Source organism: Oncorhynchus keta, chromosome 19 (genome assembly GCF_023373465.1).
Source record: "Oncorhynchus keta strain PuntledgeMale-10-30-2019 chromosome 19, Oket_V2, whole genome shotgun sequence".
Classification (NCBI taxonomy): Eukaryota; Metazoa; Chordata; class Actinopteri; order Salmoniformes; family Salmonidae; genus Oncorhynchus; species Oncorhynchus keta.
Genome location: NC_068439.1, coordinates 59,982,692 through 60,002,066, shown reverse-complemented (window position 1 = coordinate 60,002,066; position 19,375 = coordinate 59,982,692). Strand labels below are relative to the sequence as shown.

Below are 19,375 nucleotides of genomic sequence, written 5' to 3'. Positions count from 1 at the left end.
ACAAATGACCAAAGTTACCAGTAAGTTTCATCAAGTTCTGGAGAACAAAACTTGTCTGAAGCAGAGTTCACCACCAAACGATCTGACATTCAATCACCATGTTTCTTCCCTTCTGTAGACTCAACAACAACTCCACCCACAACAGGACAAAGTACTACAGCTGACCCCACAACACAACTGACCACAGTTACCAGTATGACTGCTCACATATTTTAGTTCAGAACAAAATGACATTTTTGTTGTCACTATCTGTCACAACAGAACTGACCACAGTGACCAGGCTAAGTGTTTTTAAAGGCCATCAAATAATACTTTCTGAGTCATTATGAGTTTCTGTTAATATGCTTCTTTAGTTTATCACTGTTACTTCTCTCTTGGTAGACTTTACTACACCTGCAGCTACAACAAATCAGACAACTGCAGTTGACCCCACAACACAACCGACCACAGACACTAGTAAGTGTCATCAACTTCTGTATAACAAAACTTGTCTAAAGCGGTCTTCACCAAACAGACCTAACAATCTGTTACTTATCTGCTGTCGACTCTACTGCACCCACAAATACATTAACTACTGAAACAACACCAGCATTAAGTACGAACACAACACCAACAACTGTGATAATACCACCACCAACCACAATTGCAAAACCTGCTGCTGTGTTTAAGAATAGAGGATGTTTCTGAACACGTCTAAATGAATCCTGACCACATTCCCCAGTAGGTGAACCATAGTTCACCAAACAGATCTAACAATGTAACAGTCTGTCACTACTGTATATTACCGCTTTGCTGTAGCCTCTGCAACACCTTCGCCCACAACAGAACAGAGAACAACCACCACAGGTAGCACAGGTGTTCTTCTGTGATCCCACCTCCAGTTTTGTACTGTAGCTTTCACTTACTACTAAGCCATGTGTCTCTCCCAACAGGAACTACAGTAACTACTGAACCACCACCAGCAACTACAAAAACGACACCACCAACAACAATACCACCAACAACAACAATACCACCACCAACACCAACAACAACAGGACCACCACCACCACCAACAACAACACCACCAGCTACAAAACCAGCTGGTATGTGTAAGAATAGAAGATGTTTCTGAACACTGCTAAATGAATCCTGATTATGCCATGATTATGAAAAATCATGAATCAATCATGAACCTTGATGGGTGAGAAGGTTACAGAGGCTACAACAAAACATGTTAACCTCTCACCATTAGCAATAGCATGTTTGGGGTGTATGATGTGCCTCTGTTAATTTCTCAGTCATTATTATTCACGATTCATTCACGATTATCCATAATCATGGTAGCATCCACATTCATGTAGAAGTGTTCAGAGACATCTTCTATTCTTACTTACAATAAAAGGGTCTCCAAAATGACACTATGCATTATTCACCATTCAGTTCCTATAGGGAAAAATATCATCTGAAACACAAACAAAACATTATGCAAATGCATTCAATGAGTTTGTTGAGTCACAAGCTTGATTTAGTCGTTGAGTGCAAGGAATATGGGAACAAATACCACACTTGTGACTACTTTACTACACTATAAGTACATTTTTCTCAAATGTGGGGACTAGATACAGTGGGGCAAAAAAGTATTTAGTCAACCACCAATTGTGCAAGTTCTCCCACTTAAAAAGATGAGAGAAGCCTGTAATTTTCATCATAGGTACACTTCAACTATGACAGACAAAATGAGGGAGAAAAAAATCCAGAAAATCACATTGTAGGATTTTTAATGCATTTATTTGCAAATTATGGTGGAAAAGAAGTATTTGGGCACCTACAAACAAGCAAGATTTCTGGCTCTCACAGACCTGTAACTTCTTCTTTAAGAGGCTCCTCTGTCCTCCACTCGTTACCTGTATTAATGACACCTGTTTGAACTTGTTATCAGTATAAAAGACACCTGTCCACAACCTCAAACAGTCACACTCCAAACTCCACTATGGCCAAGACCAAAGAGCTCTCAAAGGACACCAGAAACAAAATTGTAGACCTGCACCAGGCTGGGAAGACTGAATCTGCAATAGGTAAGCAGCTTGGTTTGAAGAAATCAACTGTGGGAGCAATTATTAGGAAATGGAAGACATACAAGACCACTGATAATCTCTTCCAATCTGGGGCTCCACGCAAGATCTCACCCCGTGGGGTCAAAATGATCACAAGAACGGTGAGCAAAAATCCCAGAACCACACGGGGGGACCTAGTGAATGACCTGCAGAGAGCTGGGACCAAAGTAACAGAGCCTACCATCAGTAACACACTACGCCGCCAGGGACTCAAATCCTGCAGTGCCAGACGTGTCCCCCTGCTTAAGCCAGTACATGTCCAAGCCCGTCTGAAGTTTGCTAGAGAGCATTTGGATGATCCAGAATAAGATTGGGAGAATGTCATATGGTCACATGAAACCAAAATATAACTTTTTGGTAAAAACTCAACTCGTCGTGTTTGGAGGACAAAGAATGCTGAGTTGCATCCAAAGAACACCAGACCTACTGTGAAGCATGGGGGTGGAAACATCATGCTTTGGGGCTGTTTTTCTGCAAAGGGACCAGGACGACTGATCCGTGTAAAGGAAAGAATGAATGGGGCAATGTATCGTGAGATTTTGAGTGAAAACCTCCTTCCATCAGCAAGGGCATTGAAGATGAAACGTGGCTGCGTCTTTCAGCATGACAATGATCCCAAACACACCGCCCGGGCAATGAAGGAGTGGCTTCGTAAGAAGCATTTCAAGGTCCTGGAGTGGCCTAGCCAGTCTCCAGATCTCAATCCCATAGAAAATCTTTGGAAGAAGTTGAAAGTCTGTGTTGCCCAGCAACAGCCCCAAAACATCACTGCTCTAGAGGAGATCTGCATGGAGGAATGGGCCAAAATACCAGCAACAGTGTGTGAAAACCTTGTGAAGACTTACAGAAAACGTTTGACCTCTGTCATTGCCAACAAAGGGTATACAACAAACTTTTGTTATTGACCAAATACTTATTTTCCACCATAATATGCAAATAAATTAATAAAAAATCCTACATTGTGATTTTCTGGATTATTATTTCTAATTTTGTCTGTTATAGTTGAAGTGTACCTATGATGAAAATTACAGGCCTCTCTCTCATTTTTTAAGTGGGAGAACTTGCACAATTGGTGGCTGACTAAATACTTTTTTGCCCCACTGTACATAAAGTGCTTTAATATCTTCATGTTTTTATATTTTTTAATTTTAAATTTTTATATATATATAAAAATTTAAAATTAAAAAATATAAAAACATGAAGAAATTAAAGCACTTTATGTACAGTGGGGCAAAAAAGTATTTAGTCAGCCACCAATATATATATATATATAAAAATAGAAAAAATTCTCCCCAATTTCATGGTATCAGTCAGTTCAGTTCAGTCAGTCTCATCACTGCATCTCCCGTACGGACTCGTGAGAGGCGAAGGTCAAGAGCTATGTGTCCTCCGAAACACAACCCAACCAAGCCATACTGCCTCTGGACACAATGCCCACTTAACCCGGAAGCCAGCCGCACCAATGTGTTGGAGGCAACACCATACACCTGGCGACCGTGTCAGCATGCATTGTGCCCGGCCAGCCACAGGAGTCTCTAGTACGCGATGGGACAAGGACATCCCTGCCGGCCAAACCTTCCCCTAACCCGGAAGACACTGGGACAATTGTGCGCCGCCCCATGGATCTTCCGGTCGCGGCCGGCTGTGACAGAGCCTAGACTCTAACCCAAAATCTCTAATCTCAGGGCCACTCGGGAGGCCCTGTGCTTTAATTTCTAAACAGTAAAACAGATATGTATGAAAATACCCTCAAATAACAGGACACATTCTGTACTGTTGCCTCATATGAAACATTTGATCTCAATTCCAAAAGGCTGGAGTATAAAACCAAATGTAACACTTTATCTCCACTGTCCAAATCCATATGGAGTGGAGTGAATAATAGGATATACAGTATAGGTAGCAACAATTCCATTCCATTTAAGCACGTTTGTCATTCTTCTTCTTTTGTTTCAGATATTCTGCTGCTGGCGATGTCCTTCAAAATGAATGAAGATTTCACCAACGATCTAAATGATAAAAATAGTGTCAAATACAAAAAGTACAAAGACGATATTGAACCAGTTGTAAGTACATGACTCAAGCTATTGTTGGCCCAAGTAAATAATCAAATTCATTAAATAACTATTCATCCAATTATCTAGCCAGGGTACATTTTCAGTGTAATGATTATGAATGCTTCGGATGTACACTATATATACAAAAGTATGTGGACACCCCTTCAAATGATTGGATTCGGCTATTTCAATCACACCCGTTACTGACAGGTGTATAAAACCAAGCCATGCGCAATGCTAAGCATCGGCTGGAGTGGTGTAAAGCTCAACGCCATTGGACTCTGGAGCAGTGGAAATGCGTTCTCTGGAGTGATGGATCACGCTTCACCATCTGGCAGTCTGGCAAACTAATCAGGAGAACGCTACCTGCCCAAATGCATAGTTCCAACTGTAAAGTTTGGTGGAGGGGGAATCATGTCTGGGGCTGTTTTTCATGGTTCAGGCTCCTTAGCTCCAGTGAAGGGAAATCTTAACGCTACAGCGTACAATGACATTCTAGATGATTCTGTGCTTCCAACATTGTGGAAACAGTTTGGGGAAGGCCCTTTTCTGTTTCAGCATGACAATGCCCCCGTGCACAAAGCGAGGTCCATACAGAAATGGTTTGTCGAGATCGTTGTTGAAAAACTTGACTGGCCTGAACAGAGCCCTGACCTCAACCCCATCGAACACCTGTGGGATGAATTGGAACGCCAACTGCGAGCCAGGCCTAATTGCTCAACATCACCTCACTATTGCTCTTGTGGCTGAAAGGAATCAAGTCCCCACAGCAATGTTCCAACATCTAGTGGAAAGCCTTCCAGAAGAGTGGCTGTTATAGCAGCAAAGGGGGGACCAACTCCATAGTTTGACGAGCAGGTTTACACATACTTTTGGTCATGTAGTGCATTGGAAATATTGCAACAAATTTTTTTACATGATCAATGTCCATTATCTCACACAGATCCAGGAACAGTATAGGAACAACATGCCAGGGTTTATTTCAGCAGCATTGACAAGTTTCCGGTAGGTATCTACTGTTGTTATGGAAGTAAGCTGTTTCCATTCAACATGTATTTATTTCTGTATTCTCTCTTTGGTTCCTGTTAACAGCCGTGGAAGTGTTATAGCCAACTTTGATGTTAGGACCACAGCTGCAGACCCCACTGCAATTAACAAAGCTAATGCTGGACTTGCAACATCACTTCCAGCTGTTTATCAAGTTGATATTAGCTCTTTCAATATTATTTATAACAGTAAGTCCTTAAAAACGTTCTCAAATCACATTATTGCAAATTCTTATGACCAAAAAAAAAGATGCTTTAAATATCGGTCTAAAAAACTGTTGACCACGAATGTCTCAATCTTTTCCAAGGTAGCACAGTATTAAGTTATAAACCAACTACCATTTACACTAATGGCATCATGACTCTGGAGTGTGGACCACCTCCTGATACTGTAAAGATGGGTACTGTTAAAAGTGTTGAGTGGAAACGAAAGGGAAGAGTTTTAACATCGACTGGAAGGTTCAACATCAATACAGATGATTTTGCATCAAAAAAGACAACACTTGGTATCAAAAATGTAATTGCTGATGATAAAGGTAAGTTGAAGAGTGCATTTTTTTACGCTTTTTTTTATGCAATTAAACTACCCTGGCAGGTGTCTATCATCTAAATATTATCAATTGTGTAATGACAATTTTATTATCTTTTTTTAATCACTGTTACATTTTGGTTTCTATAACATTGAAATCTCAAAACCCAGAGCATACCCACCCAAAGTTAAAGAAGACAAAGGATGAAAAAAAAATTCTGTCCAGATATTGTTTCTTGACTCAACAATGTCAAAATTGTTTCATCCCAGGGGAATATGAATGCACTCTGAAGAGTGACGAAATCTATTTCTACCAAATGGGTCAAATTGACATCAAAGATGCTCCCATTATTCAAACGAAGACAGAAATCAATACCCAATGTTTGGCGGGGGGAAGTCAGCCATTGGAGTGTTGTGTGCAGACTCCCTATAAACTAATGTGGAAAGAAGGAAATGTAGAATTGCCCACAAGTAAGTGTTCGTTGAAAATCAGACTTCCTTTTCAGCATGACAAGAGACCAAATAAATAAACGCATAAACCATGTTATCTATATTATAACCATCTGACCTTTTTTTTTTATACATGTATCATTTATAGATGAGACTCCTGACAATTGCATTAAATATAACTATCAAATTCAAAACTGTGATGTATCATCCAAAGTTGTCACATTAACATGCCAAGTGAAAGACCCAACAGGATATGAAAAGACTACAAAATTGACTATTTTCGTAGGAGGTAAGTACAGTATTTTCTGTCTTTGAATACAATATTTGCTGTTTCAAATTTCTAAAAAAAAAAAAAATGTTTTCTAGCTATAACTTGCAAAGATCCGGAATATGGTAATGGCCAAGAGAAAGACACATCAGTGGCACCATGTAAGAAAGGTGAGGATGGAATAAAAACAGCGATTTGTCAAAGTGGACGTTGGACACTTCAGACTGACACCTGTGTCTTGACTGCAATCAATGAGCTACTGACCTCATCTCAGGTAATACTTTTTAATAACACCTACCATGACTGGTAAACCCTAGCAATCGGTGCCTTAACTGTATTTATAATTTGGAGAATGATTTTCTGTTGTTGTTATCAATTTGAAGGAAAACTCATTTATATGATTTGAGAGTTTTGTAAGCAATTGTGATATTTATTTATTTTCAAACATGTTTCTCTTAGATGTCCTAAATGTAAGTGTATGACATTCAGGATATTTTCTAAGTATAATCATATCTTCCTTTGCAGGACTTGAAAGAGGCAACAGTTGAAGAATTTTTAACAAAACTTAATAATACCGCTGTTGATCTAAAAGAGAAAATCGTTAGTTCAAGTGCAACTATTTCAACCATTGTTGATATTCTGAGAATTGTTGCAAGCGTTTCAAAGAATATCAGCCAGTCTGAGATAAAGGTATGTTGAAAACAAACAAAACAAGCACAGATAAACTGTAGAGATCAGTGCAAGAGAAACAAAAATATACAGTATATCAGTTCACTTGGTTTTAGTATACTTTGAATGCATGAAGTTTGGAAAATAAGTTGATGCTTTAAATAAAGTAAAACTAATGAAATAGACTTAAGTTTATTGATAGTGGTGAGATAAGCATAAGTGCATGTTTTGCTTTAAAAAAGAATAACGAAAGTATTAACATTAAGTTTGGACCTAACTCAGATTTCTCATTGACTCCCAGAACATTCTAGAAACAGTGAATGTCCTAGTTTCTGATGAAGCAAAAGAATCCTGGGACTTTCTCAATGCCGACCAAAATAAGAACACCAGCTCTAGTTTACTGGGCTCCATGGAATTTTTTGCAGGTTCTCTCCCAACGACGGCCTTTAATGTGACAACAAAGCTAATTCAGTTAAACCAAGACACATTTAACAACTCATTCAGCACAAACTTAAGTTCAAGTGTGTTAATAGAGATCCCAGAGACTAATTCCAATCACCTCACCATCACCACTCTAACGTTCCGCTCCCTCAGAAATGTGTTACCTGCCAGGAACGGCAGCAACCAAAGTGCCAATGACAACACCATCAATGGACTTGTAGTGATGGTGAAGTTGAATGGAACGACTAAAAATGTCTCATTGAGCTTCGACAAGGTGAACAAGTCGCTCACACTCAATCCTCAGTGTGTTTTCTGGAACTTCAACCTTTTTAATAGCCTTGGAGGATGGGATGACACAGGATGTAAACTGAAGTCTAATGAGAAGGGCAAGGTCATCTGTCACTGTAACCATCTGACCTCCTTCTCCATTTTGATGTCAACTTCCATTCCGAAAGAGATTCAAGATGCTTTGGATATAATCACTTATGTTGGAGTTGGCATATCGATGGGTAGCTTAGTCATTTGTCTCATCATTGAGGCTTGTGTATGGAAGGCCATGACCAGAAACAACACCTCTTACATGCGCCATGTCTCCATTGTGAACATCGCTGTGTCACTCCTGATTGCCGACATTTGGTTCATTATTGGTGCATCAATATCAAAAAATACCCTTGAAAACCCAGGCGAAGACACCACAACACCTATACCGGCATGTACTGCAGCTACGTTTTTCATTCACTTTTTCTACCTTGCTCTGTTCTTTTGGATGCTGATCTCAGGCCTTCTCCTTTTCTACCGGACCATCTTGGTTTTCTCCCATATGTCAAAATCAACTATGCTGGCCATTGGCTTCTCAGTAGGCTATGGGGCACCTCTTATCATTGCTGTTGTTACTGTGGCAGCAACAGCTCCTAGTGGTGGATACATCAAGAAAAACCAGGCATGTTGGCTCAACTGGGACCAGACAAATGCTCTCCTTGCTTTTGTGATCCCTGCCCTGACCATAGTGGTCATCAACTTTTTGATCCTGATTGTGGTTCTGTACAAAATGCTGAGGAGAGGGGTGGGGGATGCTACCCAGCCAGATGAGAGAAATGCTGTTGTGGTCATTGCCAGGTGTCTGGCAATTCTGACTCCATTCTTTGGCCTTACCTGGGGACTGGGAGTAGGAACCATGGTTGATCCAACAAATAAGGGAATCCATGTTGTATTTGCCCTCTTCAATTCACTACAGGTAACTGAATACATTGGTGCATTATTTTCCATAATACACTGAATTCTTTATTTCATTTTTATTTTCCAACTGAAGGTTGAAAGTAATGAGTTCTGATGTAAAATGTCAACATGTTTACAACTACATTTGTTTTCATGATGTCGGACAACATTGGCAACATTGTATTCTGTACATTAATCTTTAATCTTTCTCGAAAAGGGTTTCTTTGTTTTGGTGTTTGGAACACTTTTAGACGGCAAGGTATGTGTCTGAAAAGTCATACATTTTTTTGTTTATACCCTTTTTGCATTTAAGAGTGTTGTGATTTTTTAATGAAATGGTCCTGTGCTTTCAGATCCGGTCAGCTATAGTAGGAACGTTCTCTTCCATCCTCCCAGGCTCTGACCGTACGAGGGTAAGTACATCTCTTCCCACCGTTTCTTCTATATTTACCTCAAATTATTCATGTTAATTAAAAGTGTGTACTATGTGCGCTGATGATCCTTGTATTTAGACATGTTTTGCAATTTCAGAGTTCTCAAGTTAAACCATGAGTTTAATGGGCTGCTTTTGGCCTTCCTCATAGACTCAATTCTCTCTGATAAGACTACTGTATCAGCGAATATTGATTGCCCAATGAGTGTATATAATTTCTTTTGTTCATTCCAGAGTACCAGTGGTGGCGCGGCAACATCATCAACCAGTGCATTAAACTTCATCCGAAGAAGGATAAGGAGGAGTAAGCTCACCATTTTTTTTAAAATTTTTAAATGATGACAGTTCTTTAAATATATGTTTTCTTAAATAATCACCCTGCCTTGCTTTATATAACAAACCAACTGTTTGACTTCTCTTGCTTTGACAGATGTCTACAATGTTTCGGAAGTTGCAAATTCTTCCAACAGCGCTGGTGCTACAGAGTCTTTCATCAACACCTAAAAGTACCCAATGGTCATACTTGAGTTAAAGTATAGATATCTTAATATGAAGTTACTCAAGTAAAAGTCACTCAGTGAAAAACTATTTGAGTAAATTGATTTGTTTTTAAATATATCAAAAGTAAATGTAATTGATAAAAAAATACTTACGTAAGTATCAAAATTAAAAGTATAAATAATAAAAAAATATTTATTTTAAGCAAAGCAGATGGCACCATTTTATTGTTTTTAAAATGTATGTTTAGCCAAGAATTATAGCCTTTGACCTGGACCTGCCATAAAACATGGCTTGGTCCAACACACAATGAATCTATTGATGTGAAGATTTGTGGACTTTTCTGGAATAATGTTGTGAGTTCTACAGTGCCTTGCAAAATGATTCATCCTCATTGGCGTTTTTCCTATTTTGTTGCATTAAAACCTGTCATTTAAATAGATTTTTATTTGGATTTCATGCAATGGACATACACAAAATAATCAAAATTGGTGAAATGACATTTCAAAAATAACTTGTTTAAAAAATTCAAAAAATTCTAACACGGAAAAGTGGTGCATGCATATGTATTCACCCCCTTTGCTGTGAAGTCCCCAAATAAGATCTTGTGCAATCAATTACCTTCATAAGTCACATAATTTGTTAAATTAAGTCCACCTGTGTGCAACCTAAGAGTCACATGATCTGTCACATGACCTCAGTATATATACACCTGTTCTGAATGGTCCCAGAGTCTGCAACACCACTAAGCAAGGGGCACCACCAAGCAAGCGGCACCATGAAGACCAAGGAGCTCTCCCAACAGGTCAGGGACAAAGTTGTGGAGAAGTACAAATCATGGTTGGGTTATACAAAATATCAGAACCTTTGAACATCCCACAGAGCACCATTAAATCCATTATTAAAAAATTGAAAGAATATGGCACCATGACAAACTTATCTAGAAGAAAAAGAAACGCACACCTATTTAGGCAAGGTGCTGGTTAGCGGAGTAGAAAACTTAAAAATAAAAGAGAGCCGCACACTCTAGGAGCTCAGATACAAAATTGAATTACCAACGTTTCGACAGCCAAGCTGTCTTCATCAGGGTATAATCACAAACACTGCGGGATGACTCGTTTATATAGTGTCAAAAGAACAGGTGTCTGTAATAATGGCCAATAGTGGCCTAATATAATTGGTTAAATATCAAATATTAAAATGGCATACAAAGAACAGCATACAAACCTGCCAAGAGAGGGCCTCCCATCAAAACTCACAGACCAGGCAAGGAGGGCATTAATCAGAGAGGCAACAAAGAGACCAAAGATAATCCTGAAGGAGCTGCAAAGCTCCACAGTGGAGATTGGAGTATCTGTCCATAGGACTACTTTAAGCCGTACACTCCACAGAAAAAAATAAGCAAACACGTTTGGTGTTCGCCAAAAGGCATGTGGGATACTCCCCAAACATATAGAAGAAGGTACTCTGGTCGGATGAGACAAAAATGTAGCTTTTTGGCCATCAAGGAAAATGCTATGTCTGGCGCAAACCCAACACCTCTCATCATCCCGAGAACATCATCCACACAGTGCAGCATCATGCTGTGGGGATGTTTTTCATCAGCAGGGACTGGGAAACTGGTCAGAATTGAAGGAATGATGGGTGGTGCTAAATAAAGGGAAATTCTTGAGGGAAACCTGTTTCAGTCTTCCAGAGATTTGAGACTGGGACGGAGGTTCACCTTCCAGCAGGGCAATGACTCTAAGCATACTGCTAAAGCAACACTTGAGCGGTTTAAGGGGAAACATTTAAATGTCTTGGAATGGCCTAGTCAAAGCCCAGACTTAAAGATCGCTGTACACCAGCGGAACCCAACCAACTTGAAGGAGCTGGAGAAGTTTTGCCTTGAAGAATGGGCAAAAATCCCAGTGGTTAGATGTGCCAAGCTTATAGAGACATACCCCAAGAGACTTGCAGCTGTAATTGCTGAAAAAGGTGGCTCTACAAAGTATTGACCTTGGGGGGATGAGTAGTTATGCACACTCAAGTTTTCTTTTTTTTTGTGTGTGTCTTATTTCTTGTTTGTTTCGCAATAAAACATCTTCAAAGTGGTAGGCATGTTGAGAAAATCAGATGACACAAACCCCCAAAAAACTATTTTAATTCCAGGTTGTAAGGCAACAAAATAGGAAAAATGCCAAGGGGTGAATACTTTCGCAAGCCACGGTATAAGGGTTCTGTCTGAGAGACTTGACTCTTTTTTGTTGTACACGTTTATGAGTCTAGACGCTTCAGTAAATGATGGACCAGCTTGAACCATCTTCTGAACAAGACATAGCACTTTAAATGATGTATGGTATTGAAGTACTTTTTCTTTTTTACGATTCAGATTTCCAAAGAAACTGTAGCAATATTCAAATATAATAGATGACCAGACAATTACAGGAACTTATGAAAGTCAATTAGCTGCATTGGTACAGACAAGTGCTAACTGCATGACAGAGAATTCGCCTTTTTTTAAAATACATTTTTACTTAATCTTTTACTCCATACTTTATATTAAGCTATGGTTTTCCATATTGTTGCCATTACCACTTCTGTGTGTTGTATTAAGACATGTTATACAGCTGCTATTGACTTTTCATATGTAATGGGCATATTTTAAATGTGTATAATATATTGTTGAAGATGCTTCTACAGTAGATCATGTTGGATACACAAGTAGTAACAAAGAGTTTTGTCTCGTCGATTAAAAAAGTCTTGGTTCAACCATCCACCCAATAAAGATGTCGTGTTTGCCATATTCACTGTACAATTTCTGCTTTCCCAATGATGCACCACACTGATCAAATTAAATCAAAGTGTATTTGTCACGAATACAACAGGTGTAGAGAGACCTTACGGCTAAACGCTTACTTATAGGCCCTTACCAAAGGTGCAATTTTGAAGTAATAAATAGTTATTAGCAACCCTCTCACAGACCCAGGACCTGCATTTTGCTCTGATGTTTCCTTTCTTTTTGTTTTCTCCTTTTCGTTAATGCTAAGAAAAAAGGTCATGCTAAAATAGACTAAAAGTCATGTCATGAGTGAGATCAGTTGAACAGAATAGACGTTTTGTTTTGTATGTATATTACTTATATTCTTCTACGGCTTAAGTCACTCTTTTCATGACCAACCTGACTTTGCATCAGTTGAAGCTTGTGTGTATGTTCTTATATTTCCTTGAGTTTCTTTTTCCTGTTGGCCTTTTTCTCTCTTTCTCTTTCTTTGGGTAAATGGACAAAGGCAGGTTCCTCTAAAATTAATTTGGCGGGTGCTATCTGGAATCCTGGGGACGCCCCCATGTTGCGAATGCGTTGGATATCATCCAATCACAATCCAACAGCCGTCTCTCAAGCTTTGTAGGCGTTACCAAGTTTAGATGGCCAGAGATACAGTACTTAGACCAGGGGTGTCAAACATACGGCCCGCGGGCCGGAACCGGCCCCCAAGGAGGTTCGATCAGGCCCGCAGGATAATTTGAAAGTGGAAAAAATGCATAAAAGACATGGAATTAATATTTTTAATTCGCTGCAATTCATGGATTATCCGCTAAGGGGTGCACTCTTTCCATCAGAGTAGAAGACAAGCCGCATCACTGAGACAGACTGAAAACAGCAGACGGTATCAATGCGCCATCTGCTGCTTGTTACGACGTTGTTAATACCTTGGTCTCTACCTCTCCGCTACACCCTCATTAGCCAAAATGTCGTTATCCAAACGGAGAAAAGTAGATAAGGAGTGTAGAATTTTCAAAGAAAAATGGACCACGTCCTATTTATTTACAGAGATGCACGGAAAACCTTTGTGCTTGGTGTGTTTGCAACAAGTTTCGGTATTGAAGCTCCATACTCCAACTCCATAAATTTTCAGTATGTATTGTATGTGTATGTATGTTTCATGTATGAAGTTTACAGATTTACAGGACAGGCGAACACTTTCTTCATTACACATTTAAAATCACTCTCCTTAGTTTGTAAGGTGTACGCAGGGATTACATTTAGATTTTATATGCGTATGTGTAAGTGTAAGTGGTTTAAAAATTCCTTTCTTTAAAAGTCTCATTTAATCTTAAAGTGCATTACTATATTTTTCAGTACCAATTAAAGTTTTGTGCCTTTGTACAATCAGTGGGATCAGTTGCAATGCATATTTGTGAATGATAAAAGTAAATTGCACATTTGTCTAAGGAAATATGAGGTGTTTCATGAAATGTTTTGTAAAAGGATAGTTCATTAAATTTCAATATTTTCCTAATGTTCTTGTGCTTCTTTACACCAAAACAAAGGAAAGACATGATATTTTGGTTATTTATAGCAGAGTATGGTATAATTTTAATGGTCCGGCCCACTTGACATCTCCCTAGGCCGTATGTGGCCCACGATGCGAAATGAGTTTGACACCCCTGACTTAGACAAAGGAGCGGCTGGCTACTAAGAATTTTGCTAGATAGCGGTTTGTGTGGTTTCCCTCTAACAAGTAAGTGGCATCTCACTCAATCTAACATATAGACATACACTTTGACATACACACATATAGACATACACTTTGAATACACTTTGAATACAGTGGCGTGCCGTGGGCCTGGGGGCTGGGCCTTCAGTGAGGTCCTACACAGTCCCACCCAAATTAATCCATCATTATGATGCCATGGCTCTAGACACTATACATTTAGACAGAAACGCAGTATAAAACCACCTTGAAATTGACATTTTTATTCATAGAATTGCAGGGGAAGAGTACAATACCTTTTCATTGTGCAGCTCCCGTTGCCCTGGCGCGCTTGTTCGTTGAGCTGTAGATCCACTCGGGTGTCCCCAAAAGTTTTCAAAAGCACCATTGCTTGTAAGTGCCCAGCCATGTCTCATTGCTGTCTTGGTTAGACAACTCAAGTTTGCAAAGCCAGTGTGGCTCCAAACACCAAATCTATCACTTGCAAATAATATGCATTCACAGCAGTACAGTTTGCAGTGCTTCTCGGGGCCTGTGAGCCATTGATAGCGCTCGTAGTTGGAACTTTGAAAGTAGCGAACAAACCCGTTTCCCGCCTGTGACAGGCTTTGTAGCGTCGGCGTCGGGCGACCTCTCCTGACAATGTCTAACTTTTCTTGAAAAGTTTGTCTTGAGAATGGCGTTATAATTATATCCTCGACCAAATCGATATCTTCTCCTCCTTCCGCCATTGTGGGTTAAAAAAAAAGCTTAGTAGTACGCAAATTAATTAGTTTATCAAATTCAGTTTCCTAGTTCTGAGGTTTGCATATACTTGCCCATATAGGACCTGCCTCTCAATATTGGTAATCCAATCAAAAGACGTGCACGCACTACGCCTGCTAGCTGGCTCCTGTGTAACACTGGAGCCAGCCAGCAGGCGTACAATAGCCAACTCTAAAGCTGATTGGTTGACACTAAATTTTCATTTCAATTCACTTTAAGCTACAAACGCCAGCACTGTTGATTCTGAAGGCCTGAGGGCAGATTTTAGAACCCTGGCAACACATGATGGCTGAATATGATTGGATAAAAGATCTAACATAAAGACCAGCCCTCCAAATCTCAACCTGGGGCTGGAAGCAGTGCAACCAAGAGGAAAGCTATGAAATTAAGAGTATAACTCTTACTCTGGGGAATCATTTAATACATATTTGTGGGAAAATATATTTAAACATTTTTTATATTCTGATGATGTTTAGGCCAGCAGAGAAGGCCTTGCTGGCCCTGACGGCCCACCACTGTTTGAATATGACATAGTCGGATCCTAGTTTGGTAAACTTACGTAACAGGCTATTGGTGAAATGCATGTCAATACAGGATGAATGAAATGAAGGCTTGATGATTTTTATTTGTTTTCTAGTTATTTATTGTGCAGAGGTGGTTTGACGAGGCCATCTAAGCCTTGCCCTATCCTACGGGGGTTGCCGATATTATTTGATTGAGAGTTATTTTGCAGAGGTGGTTTGACGAAGCTATCTGAGGCTTGCCCTATCCTAAGGGGGTTGGCCGGTTATGAGTAAAATACTAGTTCGTTTTGCAGAGGTGATTATTTGACATAATTACCCAGATACTAGTTATTTTTTATTATTTTGTAGAGGTACCCAGTGAATGAGTTGAGTTGTTCATGAATAGTCGTAATTTTGTGTGAGATTTACCAAGTGAATGAGTTGAGTTGTTCATGAATAGTCGTAATTTTGTGTGAGATTTACCAAGTGAATGAGTTGAGTTGTTCATGAATAGTCGTAATTTTGTGTGAGATTTACCAAGTGAATGAGTTGAGTTGTTCATGTATAGTGCGTTGTATGTTTCATTGTTTGTTTGTCTGTGCATTATGGCAGGGGTTATTGGGTAAAGGCCCAATAGTGGAATAAAAAGTTAGAAGTAGGACAGAAATTATTTGAATAAAAGGTTGAACGTATTTGTTCATAGAAATTTACTTTGTATCACCACCAGGGGGCACTGGTATAACATACACCTGTCTATATAAGGTCCCACAGTTGACAGTGTATGTCAGAACAACAACCAAGCCATCAGGTCGAAGGAATTGTTCGTATAGCTCCGAGACAGGAATGTGTCGAGGCACAGATCCGGGGAAGGGTACCAAAAATATCTGCAGCATAGAAGGTCCCCAAGACCACAGTGGCCTCCATCATTCTTAAATGGAAGATGTTTGGAACCACCAAGACTCTTCCTAAAGCTGAGCAATCGGTGGAGAGGGCCATGGTCAGGGAGGTGACCAAGAACCCGATGGTTGGGGATGAGGCCAATACCGTTCCACCCTTCCAGGGAGAGCGGTCACGCATCATCAGAGTGCACAACAGGACACTGTACTGTCTACACTCGGTTTGTTGTTTTTCATTAAATCCATTTTAATCCAAACTAAAGTTTTGTTATTAAGAATTCCACAACGTGGTTAGCCTTTAAGGCTGGGACTGCAAGTTTGTGCTCCTTTTTTTTGCGTGGATTCCACGAGTGCTAGCTGGCTGTACTACAGACACCTGTCGTCGTCGTGGGAAAGACTCGTTGTTATCTTTTCGTAAAACAACTGGTTTCAGTATAGAGCCAATCTGGATACCAAGGAGATCCTGAGGGAAATCGACGAGTACCAACAGCTTTACGCTATGGAGGAACAACATACTCCTTCGTGGAATGATCCGACCACCTCACAAAATAACTTTAATCCTACAAAAATAAGAAAAACGGATTCATCTAGACACGGACAATTTACTTACTATTGAGGTAGAGGCTAATGCTCTGTCTGGAATCCATGCAACACTGGAAAAGTTGTGTGAGGAGGTAGCAGGGCTGAAGGGGAGTTTGAAGTTCAGCCAGAGTGAAATTCTCAAGCTCCAAAGAGAAAACAAGACACTCACAGCCAAGGTAAAAATACACGATTCCAACACGGATTGTCTACTCAGGGAAAACAGGGTGATGAAGGAGACGCTACTAGACATACAAAGTCGTAGCTTGCGTGAAAATGTTTTTTTTTCTGGTACTCCTGAGGACGCATTCAATAATCCAGAGGGCGCAATCGGAGAATTCATGAAATCCGCATTGAAACTTCCTATAGAGAATGTAAACAAGGTGGCTTTCCACCGAGTACACAGACTTGGAGCTCGGAGCGACAAGACCAAGGGTCCCTGACCGATCATCGCAAAATTTGAACACTACCAACAAAAGGAGCTGTTCAAAAGCAGAGGAAGGGAGCTTAAAGGGACCAAATTCGGCCTCAATTACCAATTTCCAAAGGAGATAAACGAACGTCGTAAGAGACTGTATCCGGTACAAAGACAACAAAGGAAGGATGGTAGGCGTGCCATTATCATTGTGGACAAACTCTTTATAGATGGACAGCTATTCCGAGGCAGCTCCATAACACCGTGGCACTACTAAATTCTACAGGGACTTCAGGTTACGAAGAAGAAGAAAAAAGGAGCTGTTTAAAATATCTGAACATTATGAAGTGGATATGAACACACGTACTCAATTACATGTTTGCTTAAATGTACAGACTTCTACATACACACACACACACACACACACACACACACCTGATCTCGCTCTCTTCTCTCACTCTCTTTCCTCTTCTCTTCTCTCCCTCTCTTTTGTCGAGAACTGTTTTATAATTGAATGTGTTTATTGTTTGTCTATCTATTTAATGTATTTGTCTACACGTTTATATATTTTTACAACACACAAGGGGAAGATATCAAAATAGGGGCATTGGGGAATAATACCATATTGTACGGAATACATTTGTACTGTTGTGAAGCCGTCTAGAGTAATGCAAGGTCTCTTTCATGATCATGTGAAATGTCAATTGCTGTGGAAATGCTGGGATGTGTTTTTCAATTATGTTAGAGGTAATTATGATGCAACTATGATGGTGATACAATATGGATTACAATTATGAATATTAAGGCTATACTCACTACATGTTACACACAGACACTCAAACATGCAAATTGGCAGAGTTATTATTTATTTGGACATCACACATTATAGTCTTACTCTTATACAGACATCATACACACTTTCATATCATATCCAATATCATACACATCAACCTACTTAGATTTGTTACACACATAATTTGTCTCAATTTTCTAACATCTGTGGCATTGGCTCACAGGCAATGGAATAAATAAAAAAATTGCTAGAACCTATGTCTTGAATTCTAAATATCAGACATTTGAAAGCTCTAGTTTTGACCTTCATAATAACTCTGATGGCAGTAACTTTACAAGCACTAATTATGGTCAATTTAGCCTGAGAATAATATCTAGATATGGTGAGGGGTGAAATAAGTATATTTTATCTTTATTTAACTCGGCAAGTCAGTTAAGAACAAATCCTTAATTTCAATGACCACCCAGGAACAGTAGGTTAACTGCCTGTTCAGGGGCAGAACAACAGATTTGTACCTTGTCAGCTCAGGGGTTTGAACTTGCAACCTACTGGTTACCAGTCCAACACTCTAATCGCTAGGCTACCCTGCCGCCCCATTATAGCTTTTTATAATTGTAACGATTTGGCAGATTATGAAAAAAGAAGATCAGTCTTTACATGGCTAAAGGAAAGGGAATATAACATATACTGTTTACATTAAACTCACTCCACATCCTTAGATGAAGTTGCGTGGAAAAAGGAATGGGGTGGTGAAATAATTTTCTGTCATGGACAAAGGAACTCAAAGGGTGTGATGATATTAATGAACAAAAATTTCGATATGTGCAAATAATCAGGAATGATTCGCAAGGAAGTTTGATCCTTTTGAATATGAAAGTGGACCAAAAAGAGATTTGGCTCATTAATCTATATGGTCCGAATCAGGATGATCCACACTTCTTCGAAAACATCTCTACCAATTTATTGAACTTACAGGTGTGGCAGTTTAGAACAAAAATTTCGATATGTGCAAATAATCAGGAATGATTCGCAAGGAAGGTTGATCCTTTTGAATATGAAAGTGGACCAAAAAGAGATTTGGCTCATTAATCTATATGGTCCGAATCAGGCTGATCCACACTTCTTCGAAAACATCTCTAACAATTTATTGAACTTACAGGTGTGGCAGTATAACTTTCGTCCGTCCCCTCGCCCCTACCGGGCTCGAACCAGGGACCCTCTGCACACATCAACAACTGACAGCCACA

General features: G+C 39.6%; 1 protein-coding gene across 50 annotated transcripts in view; it reads left to right on the top strand.

Annotated features, from left to right (window-relative positions):
• LOC118397864 (uncharacterized) overlaps positions 1-12,487 on the top strand; it is a 32,597-nt gene extending 20,110 nt beyond the window's left edge. For all 50 annotated transcript variants that reach the window (XM_052470889.1, XM_052470896.1, XM_052470892.1 and 47 more), the window contains 17 exons: positions 1-20; positions 119-193; positions 382-456; positions 933-1,085; positions 4,053-4,162; positions 5,097-5,158; positions 5,246-5,388; positions 5,508-5,735; positions 5,999-6,199; positions 6,327-6,467; positions 6,545-6,720; positions 6,972-7,136; positions 7,417-8,790; positions 8,989-9,030; positions 9,125-9,184; positions 9,439-9,508; positions 9,635-12,487. The exon at positions 1-20 is cut by the window's left edge and continues 31 nt beyond it. In XM_052470889.1, coding sequence (XP_052326849.1) covers positions 1-20; positions 119-193; positions 382-456; positions 933-1,085; positions 4,053-4,162; positions 5,097-5,158; positions 5,246-5,388; positions 5,508-5,735; positions 5,999-6,199; positions 6,327-6,467; positions 6,545-6,720; positions 6,972-7,136; positions 7,417-8,790; positions 8,989-9,030; positions 9,125-9,184; positions 9,439-9,508; positions 9,635-9,708 — 3,169 coding nt within the window. In that variant the 3' untranslated portion in view covers positions 9,709-12,487. The remainder of the gene's footprint in view (positions 21-118; positions 194-381; positions 457-932; positions 1,086-4,052; positions 4,163-5,096; positions 5,159-5,245; positions 5,389-5,507; positions 5,736-5,998; positions 6,200-6,326; positions 6,468-6,544; positions 6,721-6,971; positions 7,137-7,416; positions 8,791-8,988; positions 9,031-9,124; positions 9,185-9,438; positions 9,509-9,634) is intronic.
• Positions 12,488-19,375: the final 6,888 nt, after the last annotated feature.